Genomic DNA, 12,561 nt, shown 5'->3' on the forward strand with positions numbered 1-12,561 from the left:
CCCTGTATTAATTCTCAACAATTCTATCCTACTTACTTTGTAGAGCTCATTTTTTATCGCAGTTGGAATAACAATTTCCGTATCTTGACTTCCTTACTTTTCGACCTTACGGTAATTCGGTTTTCTGGCTTTCCAGCCTGCTGATAATTCGGTTTTCTGAATTTTCAGCCTTCTGATCGTTCGATGTTTTAATTTTTCGGCCTTTTAAGTTTCGACCTTCTGATATCTTGTCTAGGTTTCGAAGGATACATGTATGTCGTAAGGGAACCGGAAAAAAAGTTCCCGGAAAAAATGTTCCCGGAAGAAATGTCCCCTGGAAAATATGTCCCCCGGAAAAAATGTCTCCTCGAGAAACATCCACTCTTGGTACGCGTGGAATTTTTGCGAAATCCCAGGTTGCGATATTGCAGGTCTTCATGTCCTCCGGCTCAAAATAAATACTAAAATTCCTAACCACCTACTAAGGGTTTTTACTTTGAATGCTCGACCTACTTTCACTTGCGATTTCTCGTAGGGAATACACCGCAATCAATTTCACGTTCGTTGATACAACGTGACACAGGTTCGAATCCTGTCACCAGGTGTGCTCTCTGAGGTTTTCCCTGGGTTTTCCGTCGGACTTTCCTGATGAATGTCGGCTCACTTAGCCCTGAAGTCGGCGCAGGACGCATACTAACCCCCTGTCACCCTCCCTCCTGCTGTCCTCTGTCCACGCCTGTACATCGCGTACAGCAATAGTTGCTTCGCAGCGCTAACACGAAAAAACATTTTCTCTGCTAATTAGCACAAATGTGAAGTGTCACAAAAAGTAGTACGCCGTCCAGTTTCAACAAATCAGGAGAGAAGACGTCATTCGGATTGACCAGGAGCATGTCAAGTTCTTTTTTAGAAGTGTGCAGATCGACGTGCACGGTGATGAGTAAAGAGGAAAATAAAATGCGGGGCGAAAGCAACAAAATTGGCAGACAAAAATATATTTCAATATGTCTAGCGGTATCACATCTCGGGAGCCCCATGGCTGTACAGGCCGCATTGTTGCAAGACACAAAAAGTAAATTCACCAAAACTGACGCACAGCAACTACCTAGGCAAAGAAATGCTATGTGTGAATACTGAATAGTCATTTTAAAATGGAATTGTATACGAATAAAGTAAGCGACTCGTTGAATAACCGTAATTGGATACATATACAACGTGTATTGGAATACAAACATGTACGGTACATATATGTATGCGTAAGTATAGCGCTTACTCTTTTTTTGTGTGTGTGTTCTCCATGTGCCGGGTCTCTTCAAATATATTCAGTTTAGTAGAAGCATCAATTCGATGTGGAATTCGAACATTGAATTCCATATTTGATTAGGAAATGGAATAGGATATACGATTACTCGCTTCGGTGCTCAAAAATCCAAACATTCACACCGTCCTATATGGTAAAAAGTCAACGTCCGAAGTCAACCAGTCCACGCGTACCAAAAGTGAATTTTCCTCAGGGGACGACATTTACGAACAACACAGCTGAACAGAAAAGTGGGTACAATCCGACGAATTACACATATTGAAGAATATGGCCTGACGTTGGGAGCAGCCGACAGTCTGTGCTTCTTCTGGGCACCCTTCTCATTGCTGGCGGCAAATTTAAAGGGAAAGTTCTGAAATCGGATATCCATATGTGTGCGAAAGCCGCTCGTCTGTGGAAACTATAAGAAGGAAATTTCGCCATGGTACAACAAAACATATTAAATTAACATCATATAAAGCATTAGTTCCGAGTGTCTTGGGACTAACATCTCCATTTTTTTCTTTTACAAATCAATCAATCAAAACATTAGGAAGGGAGTGGCCTCAGGACAGAAGCCGCCGATATTTCGAACAGAGACTGTTCTTCTTCAACAATCTCTGTTCGAAATATCGGTGGCTTCTGTCCTGAGGCAACTCCCTTCCGGCAACTCTCTACCGGTTCGCTGGATTTCTACCCATCTACAATCAAAACATTAGTTCCCCTCATTTAGAGTATGCATCTGCAGTCTTGGATCTCTGCACATCCACGCTGTCCGAGAAAAAAACAAATAAAGAAGACAAAATGCAAAGGTCTGCTCCACGGCTTATCTTGTCTAGGTTTCGGAGGACTTATTCGGTTAATGTTTGTAGCGACAAATAAATTTAGATTCACTTGCACACAGACGCAAGGTAAATACACTAAATCAGAATAGTCAGTTAAATACAAAATGCGTCCGCAAAATATTCTAGTGTGAGAACTCGGCGCCAAAGAAAAATCAGCAGGTGAATATAAATAAGCGAGGGCCAACGAAATATAACATTTGGACTCCGCGCTGCGTCCAGAAAGTCAGACAAGCTAAGATAGCATAACATCAAGAAGTCACCAGATGCAGTCCACAAAGGGACAAAAGGGAAGAATTGGCTTTCGTCGGGACCTCCTTCTTTCTTTGTAGCTGAGTTGACCTTGGCAACCCAAACATGACGTGAGATCCTTGCATCTCAATAGTCAAGGAGGTCACATGTGTTTTTGGGACTACAGAATCCTGCGGAGGAGTGAGTTATTTGTACTAAGGGTAATGGTTACAGCTTCCTCCAGGCTGAGACCCGTATCAGAGCCGTATATTAAAAGGGAGTCTGGCCATTAATGGGTCATGCCTATTCCTGAAGCTCCACCCACTTTTTCAGCTTTCCGACCAATGAAGTCTTGAAATATGGGGCGCTATCAATCAGCCTATCCTCACTATTTGCCCCCTTATCCAACATGGGCAGCGCCATTTTGGGTGGCAAGTGGATTGGATGGGATTGAAATGGATACCTCTCGCAATCTGCAAAAGTAGTGGATTGTTGGTGCAGATTTGATGAGCGCCACCTAGGGAGCGTAAGGCACGTCGGGAATTGTCGTCTGCTTCCGTCGTTGTACCGCTGCCGGCAGAACCACCTGCTGGGACACATTCTGTTGTCGGTATGATTTTTAAACAAATCTCCATGAATAGTTGGAATATAAGAGGCAAGAATGTTTATATCCATGAAATCCAGCAATTAAATATAAGATTGTACAGCACAGCGCCGTTTTTGTTATGATTTCGTTGTGGTGGCAGTGTTCACTAGGCCTAACACCGGCGACAAAACGTATTATTTTCAGTTAGATATCGATGGATGAGCATAAGTTAAAACTGATTTCCGAGAAACTTATATTAGGATGTACATTTGGAGCGTAAAATCAGGTTAGTCTGTGAAATTTTTTTGTCACGAAATCCCCGCTTCACTGCGTTTGTCTTCGTCGCCATTTTGGGTGGCAGTATGGTGTCATGGCGACCCCCTTGGTAAAAAGCAAACCAATCAGAGGAACGAAATTGTGATTGACAGGTCGAGCCTCTTTTTGTGACTCCTCCCAATGGCCAGACTCCCTTTTAATATACGGCTCTGACCCGTATGTTCGTGTGGCGCCATCTACGAGCGAAAAAATCGTGAATCGGAGATGCCGCCTCACTCGTATCCCCTCTTAACGAAAAATTTCCGTTGCACGAGCGCGTCCCCATAGACGCCAATGTATTTTTGAGCTCGATTTAACGAAATACGTTCGTTTGGTCACCTCTATTTAACGAAGTCCCCGGGCTCTCCTGCGCGTGGCTTTACCCCTTAACCACAAAAAGGAGGAGAAACTTTCCTTCTCCATTGGTTTTACGCGAGTTTTCGTTGGTTACTTCGGTTGTCACGTGCTGGGGGCGCGAACGTGCCGACGTGTGCTTCGCCTCTGCCGGTAATCGGTGCGCCGATGCTGTGCGCCGCGACGGTGCGTCGCACCGGCGCGAGGCTCTCTTCGGACCCGTTTTTGGACAAGAAAACACGCATTGCTGACATTTTTTGCTCACGCCTCGCGAAGTCTTATCTGCTTGTGTTGATGACGACGACAGTACGTTGTGGTTTTGTGCCTTTTCATTACTTTTTTTTTGTTCGCGCCGCTAATGCTGACGGTGGTAAAATGGGCATGATGCCGCTGCCGTTCAAGGTTCCATCGGCGCAGGCGTCTACGCGACATGTACCCATTTCTCGTTCTTTTCGGCGGCGTACTATTGTTCTTTCCGGACGTCATGAGTGAAAGTGAACCAAAGAAACTTCGATACGCGAGCGCGTAGGAAAAAGCAGTCGAGGTTCATCCGGAGTTACGAAGGTAATGAACGCTCAGAGCGACACTGTGCACAAATTACGTGTTACCTAGCATTATGTAATGAATAAAGCTTGATATTTTGTGCCCTTCTTACCTTAGTACCTGTTTCATGACAAATGACGTTTTGCGGAACGCGCGGCGCTGGTAGTGCGGCGGCCATCTTCGTTTAACTTGGCGTGTTCCATTTAACGAATATCTCGATTTAACGAAACAAAGAGTCAGCATTTACAAATTCGTTATATAGAGGTTCAACTGTACTACTTTCCAAATATTTATAGCAGATGCAATGTTTACTCATGGCTACTGAAGCTCTATCTGATATAGTCACTGTCGTAGTAGACTTCGATCGCCTTCTCAACAATGCTAGTCTTCTGATAAGAGCTCAGGATCACTGATACCTCGAAGTCTTGGCATGCTTCTTGGACCCATCTCTACCTCAGCATGCCTGTCACCTCTTTCTGCTACGTGTGCTCGCCATCTATCATTAATGTTTTGTCATGTTCCCCAAACATCACACTTAAATGAACGATGACTATGTCAGGCGGCTGGATCAGGGCCGGGTCTAGATTGCAAGGCATCAAATCTTAGAAAAGGCTCTTCCAGAAGAAACTCTGGTGTATAACCAGAGCATGAAGTTTTCGGGTTTAATCAATTATTCCCCAAATCTGCACCCCAATTGAGACTTGCTAGTTTCGGGTTAAACCCAATGAGTACCTGTGATGTGGTGCCTCGTGACGAAGGAAGAAAAAAAAAAGTGAAGAAAATCGGAATCCAGCGTCACCTGTTAACGAAATCTGCAGTCGGGCTCGTGTCGGATGTAGCAAAACGTGCACCTTTTAAATGCTGAGGGCTGCGAGACCAGTGCACATATCGCTGACAAGCGAGAAGACAGTCACTCTGAAAGGGGATCCCTCCACAAACAAGGTAGGCTGTCAACTTAAATCTTCACAATGGAAATTGATATTTAAATTGATTTTTAAATTCTTCCACTGGAACGGTTAGGTCTACACAGCCCACCCTAAATCCCCAGCTGACCAATTTTCAATCCACCAATGTTCCCGACCAAATCCCTATTCATATGGCCAAGGATGAAGCCAGCATGGTGAACGTGACAAAGGAAACAAAATCAAAACTAGAACTGCCAAAGAAGGTCCCGAAATACAGTGGGACAAGGCTGATCTAGAGGAAGCACCTTTCCAGACCATAGACGAGACCAGGGAATACAAGTGCGGACTGAGGGTGCAGGGACTAGCAGAAATCACAAATTAAATCCAGGAATACCTAACAAGGGAACACGCTGAGCAGAAACTGCTTCCTGGAGATTACCTCTACGCTCCTTGGATGTCTAAAAGAACTTCAGGAAGAATGCCTCATACTTCAAACACTGCTGGAGGAGGTAGTGAAAGATAAGATTAGTAAAGTGCAATTTGCAGCAACAGACCGGAACCGGGATCATGGTAAAAATGGGACACAGGGAACCATCACACAGTCTAAGTCACAAGCTAATTCTGGGGACCCTTTAGAGGTAAAAGGAGGCCCACCACCAATGGCAACAGGACTGACCTGAATGGGACCACATATGAAGCTGTGGCAAGTGAGCACAACAGAAGAGGAGTACTTGTCGTTGGAGACCCGAATGCGAGACAATTTGCTAAATATCTCATCGTATACATATATATCATCATGTACCCGTGAAATGCGTCGCAACGCTGCTGGAAGACGACGCTAGTCACACTTGACAATGAAAAGCACGCTATGTTCGGCAACTTTGTTATGTTATGCTGTAAGGTTTGTCATAGCATGTTTGTCTAGAGTTGCTTTCCACATTTTGTAGTTCGAGTAAGAGCCATTGTTCGGTAAGGTCCATTGTGTGAGTGGAGCTTCACTCGAAAGTGTGCGCATATCAAACAAAAGCACCGCAATAACTTCGGTAGCACTGACGGCGTTGTGAAAAGCAGTCTCCACAGTCGCTGAGACGTACGTGTCAGATATCCATGCGCAAAAACGCGGGTGCACGAATTACCCAATTTTCGTTTCCTTCTCATTTTTAGTGCTAAATTACGGGTGTGCAAATTATGCGAAGGCACAAAATATGTGAGTAAATACAGTATGTTATGTTGTAGGTGGTGAGGAACAACCAAGAGGTATCGTGACCCATCAGGGGTGTTGCTTTTTCAGATACAAAGTGCGGTTATGTCTGCTTTTCTGGATGAACTTTTTATCGGTAAAAGTAATCGATCCATCGAGGTGATGTTCTGGGGCACTTGCTCCTGGGTCCTGTTTTGCGCTGCTCTGATGAGGAGCCTTGAGAATCAAGGTAGGACAAACAAAGGATGGGACAGCAGAACAATTGGTTGGTTGTCGGCAAGTGAATTCGTCTGCATCTTGTGGCCTTCTGTGACCTTCATGCCAAAATGACGAATGAATACATCGGAATGACAAAACACCCCACCATCGATTGAAGATGACATCTGGATTTGTACCAACAACTGTTTGACGTGAAACCACATTTTTGTCAGGAACAGCTTCGTAGAAACTTCAACACAAGAGATACACTTCACAATACACCAAAGGGTGTGCCCAAATCCGCAATGTGGTCTACAATGCTCTGCTCGCAGTACCGTTTTGCGAAGTTTGGAAGCGAACGTGAGGGTATGCAGTCGTACAAAAAACGGCAGATACTGTTTATCCTGCGAGGCATAGTTTTTTCCAAACCATTCATTTCCCTCACCCGTCTTATGCAACCAAATGGTAGAAAGCTGGTTATAGGAAGATCACACAAATCAGCGTGGCGATAGCGATCCAGCGACATGTGTATCTCTGCACGTCACAGCTCCCCTCGCGCTGCATTCATTAGACAAACAAATGCAGTAAAGGGTCCTTTCACTGGTTCCCTCAAACAATTTCCCATGACGATTGGACACGTTAGGGGTGACGCTCCCGTCATGTTCCGTGCCGTTTGAGGAGGAGGGAAAGCTGCAATTACAAACAAAGTGACAGATGAGCCCCTTTGCATTACTGCCAATGTAGCGGAGTCTTTCATACAGCGTAGTGAAAATTTTGCACATCAGTGGTCCTTTAACGGCGTTGCACAATTAACCTCAACATAAGCCTCACTATTTGAATTACCATACATTCAGTATACACTGTGCTTTTTTCTACTGTTCTCAGTTGGATTACCTGTTGATGGTTGTGCCAAATGTCATACATGCTTCTCAGGACACAAATCTGCGCTTCTTCAGTCGGAGCAAGCTGCTTGAATGTGTAGTGGAATCTGCACATGGACCAAAAAGGATACAACTCATGATGTAAAACTTCTAGAAATTTGTTAGCTACAACACTGAGCTGAGCACAAGATAGCTGTCATATCTGAGCATTGTACACAACTCATGCTGAACAGAGAAGTAGGATGCAAGCTAGCTGGTGTGGATGCGATGATGAAAAGATTCCCTCGAGTTTGAGGAGTAAGCACAGGGACAGAGACTAGGGACACTTTTTTGTATTTTCCGCAGGAGATGTTTGTCTTTTCCAAGGAGATGTTTCCATCATCCCATCACATTTAACTGAGCAACGCAGTGATGGCCACTAACTACTTCTACAGTAGTTTAACTATAACTACTAACTACTTTGCGATTGAGTAGTTTAACTAGTAGTTCAACTACTTTTCAGGGGAGTAGTTAAAACTACTTCTTTAACTACTGCAATGTAGTTTAACTACATCTATAACTACTTAACGTTGTCCATCAACACCAATCCCTTGTAGTGTTCTTGGACACCTAAATATGAATCACAAGCAATGGTAAACTTTGGCTCAAGCCATTGCTACGATCGTCAAATACAAAGCTTGCGGCGAAATTCTTTCTGTGCCTACGCGATAAACTAAATTGCAGAATTATTTCACAGCAAATGAGGCTTCACTAGACAAGCATTATTTATTTATTTATTCACATACCCCAAAGGCCGTACCCTGGGGGATACCAGATGATATGTGACAAAAGGACGAGGAATGGTTGTTGACGAAAGTGGACTGGAGGCGGTCAGTTAAGAACATATGATTCCAGGAGAGAACATGTGCATCAAGGCCTAGTTGTGAGAGTTTTACCATTAATCTAGCGTGCGGTACAGAATCAAAGGCTTTAGCAAAGTCCAGGAACATGGCATCTGTTTGAGTACAACTGTCCATATTTGAGTGGAGGTCGTGGATAAAACCAGCTAGTTGTGTTTCACACGAGAAATTTTTACGGAAGCCATGCTGGCAGGGGGAAAAGTAAGCATTTTACTTTAGGAAGCTGATTACCTGCGAATATATAATGTGTTCCATGATTTTGCAGGGGACGCTGGTAATGGAGATTGGTCTATAGTTCAACGGTGAATGAGTGTCACCACTTTTATGCACTGGTATTATCATTCCCCGACGCCAGTCTTCTGGCAGAACTGAACTATTAAGTAGGAAGGGAGTTGCCTCAGGACAGAAGCCGCCGATATTTCGAACAGAGACTGTTCTTCTTCTGGGCACCGTCCTCATCATTGGCATGGTATTTAAAGGGTTAGGTGTGACGTGTTTAAAGGTTCATGCGAATTGTGGGTCAACAGCCCGGAGGGAAGAAAGGGTCCGTTGACCCTTTCTTCCCTCCGGGCTGTTGACCCACAATTCGCATGAACCTTTAAACATCTCCCTTCCTACATCTCTACCGTTCGCTGGATTTCTAGCCATCTATTAACTATTAAAGATATTGCAGCAAGAAATCTACTCGAGTGAGCCTTTGTGTTTTTAAGAATTTTGCTGTTTATTCCATCGAAACCAGCAGAAGAGGAAACCTTGATGGAAGAGATAATCTTTTCAATGCCAGCAGAAGATATCCCTATCGGTGACATGCTATTGAAGATGGATGTGGGAGGGGCGGCAGGGGGAGTCGTCTTCGTTGGTGAACACGCTTGCAAATGCGTTATTGAAGATAAGAGAACATTGGGTATCTCTAACAAAATTACCATCACGATCTTTCAGTTGGATGTTTACCGATGGAGATTTTGGGTTTATAACTTTGTAGAATGCTTTGGGATTGTGCTTCAAGAGGTTAACGAGGCCGTCGCTATAGAACATGCGTTTTGAAGAAGTCACCAATGATTTGTATTTCCGGGCGCACTCTTGATATTTTAGCAGTGATGATGCAGACTTAGAGCACTTAGCAAGCCTGTACAGACGTTTCTTTTTACAGGCGAGCAGTTTGATTTCATGACTGTACCATGGGGCATGCCAATGTGTCTTGATGAGAATGGAGGGTATATAGGCTTCAATAAGTGCATTAATCTTGAATTTGTATAAATACCAGTTTTCCTCGACTGTCCGTACTTCAAAATTAGCGAGAAAGTTCGCCAAGTAATTGGATAATTCAGAATTTATTTGGTCGTAGTTACCCTTATCGTATAATCTTATGCGTTTGCACGAGGAACGACGGGGCACGCTGGGGACAGATATTGTAAAGTGTAGTACTTTGTGGTCACTCAAGGCGCATGGAGAAAAATACAGAACCTACTATATCTGGGTCGTTAGTGAGGGTTAGGTCTAGGATGTTTGATGAGTTGGGAGTTACACGGGTGGGTTCATGAACCACCTGATGAAGGTCAAACACATGACACAAATCAATGAAAGAACGTTCTTCACTACCAGAGGCTGAGGTGGATCTCCAATTAATTGAGGGGTAGTTGAAATCACCAAGAAGAATAACCTTTGAATTTGGGAATTTGTGAAATATATGATGTAGTGCTTTGTGTAATTCTGGGATGAATGCATTGCTTGAAGGAGGTCGATAGCATGCACCAACTACTAATCTACACGTGATGCAGTCAATCAATACCCACGTTACTTCGATAGGAAGTGTAAAATGAACAGCATATGATTTAAAAAAGTTTTTAACGGCGAGTAAAATACCACCTCCTCGCCTATTTACGCGATCACAGCGATAGAAGGTAAAGCCAGGACACTCTGGTAACAGCTCACTGTCTCATATCTGGCGATAACCAAGTTTCAGTAAGTGCAACAGGGTCACATTCACAGGGTTGCAACAAACTACACAAATCATTACGCTTTCGAATCAAACTGCGGACGTTACAAAAAACAACAGATGAAGCATGTGCGGTAGTACAGTGGTGGGAAACAGAACAGATCAGCTATGGTGTACGTTCAACAACCTGTTTTAAACATTGTTTTAAAGCAACCTGTTTTAAAGCATTAAAAGTGAAGATTTAGTACACATGCACGACACTATTGCTCTGCACCTCCGTTCTCATCAAACAAGTAGCTCAAGGTAAAAGTCGGAAGCACAATCGTGCCGTAAAGGATGCGGCAAAATCGGAAGTATTTGGCGCCTTCAGTAACCTAACTGCTGTAGTTAACTACTTAAAATAGTAGTTTAACTAGTAGTTGCCACTACATTTCTGCAAGTAGTTGATAACTACTTTTTAACTACAATCAGGTAGTTTAACTAGTAGTTTAACTACATGTAGTTAACTACTGGCCATCACTGGAGCAACGTGTACATCACATGAAAGCAAAATTGGCTGTAATTGGCCGCACAAATTTTGTTAATTTTTATATTGCACCTAATTAAGTACCTCAGGGCAGTTACACAATTCTTTAAAGAACAATTCTGGAATTGAGCGTCAATTCAAAAGTTTTAGAGTAGCTCCAGAAGGCAGTAAAACAACTATGCAATAGTGTGGCTGCACACGGTTATTGTGACGGCACTATCGCAATGTATGTTTTCGAATTTTGCCGACTCGTTATTTTGTGAACATGTAAAGCAGTGGTTCTCATCGTATGTTATTCGAGGGAACCCACCCCTGATCCTGCAAGCACGACCACAAGGAACCTATTACACTGGGGCAACTGAGTATAGAAGTGGGTGAGGCGAACTTGATGCCGTACAAGTAGCAAATTATTATCCTGTCTAACTGATTTTATAAATGTTTAATTACAATATATATCATTATTTACTGTTTAATCGCAAGACATCGCTTGAGGTCCGCTGGATTCATTCAACTGTTTCACAGCACTTCTCTGCAGATAACATGTTGTGAGTTGCCACTGATGCTAGTAAATCCAAAGTCCATGTGGGCAGGAGAGACTCTCCGAAGTTTCACCGAAGTAGCTATTATGTTCCAAGTGCTTATAATGCTTTGAAACACAAGAGAAGAGCAAAAGCATGGTGCGCAGAAACTGTCAGGTTGAGTTGCGAGATGAGTCAACCCATGAAGATCACAGATGGTCGCTGTTTGCAATTACTGTCAGCCGTAGCAATCTGGTCCTGCGATTTCGATGTCAATTCTAATGCAAATGACCAAATGTTGAGCACTGTTCGATATAACAAGACTGTCCGAGAGCAAGCCTGTCAAGTTACGGGTGATGAACAGAATCCTCTTTGCAGAGCCCTGGTTGAGAAACACTGATGTAGAGAATGAGTGGTTGTAGTCTAGAAAATTGCCCTCTGGCCACTGCACACCGGCAAACAGAAGGAGACACCATTTTGTTTCCACACCGCCTCGCACCATCTGAATCTAAAATTTGGGGGCAGCATGCTGGAAGGATGAGAGTTTTTAAAAGTAATCCCCACATCCCGAAATTTTAAATTTCCTAGTACCTGTCAGTCAATGAGTGAGAGGCTCTGACTTCTACGCAATTCCACAAATTCACAAAAATGCGCCGAATTTAGAATGTATCGCAGAATCTGGGGGTTTTGTATGGAATTTTTTGCGGGACTACCAATCTTGACTGAGCTTTGGTGCTGCAGCTGGATGTACCTATGGCTCATAACGTACCTTCCCATACCGGCTAACTTAGAGGAAAACAAAACATGTACCATGCATCTCACGTTGGCAACACCGGTAAAGCTCAACTTACGCTAGCTAGAAGCTCAACTTTACTACTATGTATGTACTACTACTACTTTACTACTACTACTACTACTTTTACTACTTTTGTTTTCCTCAAATCTGCGATATCCCAACAAGCGCGTTCCTCACGAGGAATCGTGCGATGGCTAAACATTCTCACCTGGGGAACAAGAATGCAAAGGGTGCAAAAGTTACATGGTACTAAGGAATATTACAAAAGCAGCCAGTTGTTTTTCTACCGTTACACTGTTAACAATGTTATGTTAGCAATACAATACAAAGTAAAAAGCAACGCCAAAGTCCAATCAACTGTGATTACACAGAGGGAAGGTAAAACGGGTAGGAACACTTGATTACAATTAAGATGAACAAGGCTTTCGTGCAGAGCCTGCCCTTCATCAGGTGAAGGTCTTCTTCTGAAGGTGAAGGTGGTGGTCTTCTGATGAAGTGCAGGCTCTGCACGAAAGCGTTGTTCATCTTAATTGTAATCAAGTGTTCCTACC

At 43.5% G+C, this 12,561-nt stretch overlaps 1 protein-coding gene across 1 annotated transcript in view; it reads right to left on the reverse strand.

Annotated features, from left to right (window-relative positions):
• LOC135388587 (nuclear cap-binding protein subunit 1-like) overlaps nt 1-12,561 on the reverse strand; it is a 59,447-nt gene that overhangs the window by 15,015 nt on the left and 31,871 nt on the right. The window contains exon 19 of the mRNA XM_064618214.1: nt 7,349-7,442. Within this exon, the coding sequence (XP_064474284.1) occupies nt 7,349-7,442 (94 nt within the window). The remainder of the gene's footprint in view (nt 1-7,348; nt 7,443-12,561) is intronic.

The sequence above is a fragment of the Ornithodoros turicata genome, chromosome 3, assembly GCF_037126465.1.
Source record: "Ornithodoros turicata isolate Travis chromosome 3, ASM3712646v1, whole genome shotgun sequence".
In the NCBI taxonomy this organism is placed as follows: domain Eukaryota; kingdom Metazoa; phylum Arthropoda; class Arachnida; order Ixodida; family Argasidae; genus Ornithodoros; species Ornithodoros turicata.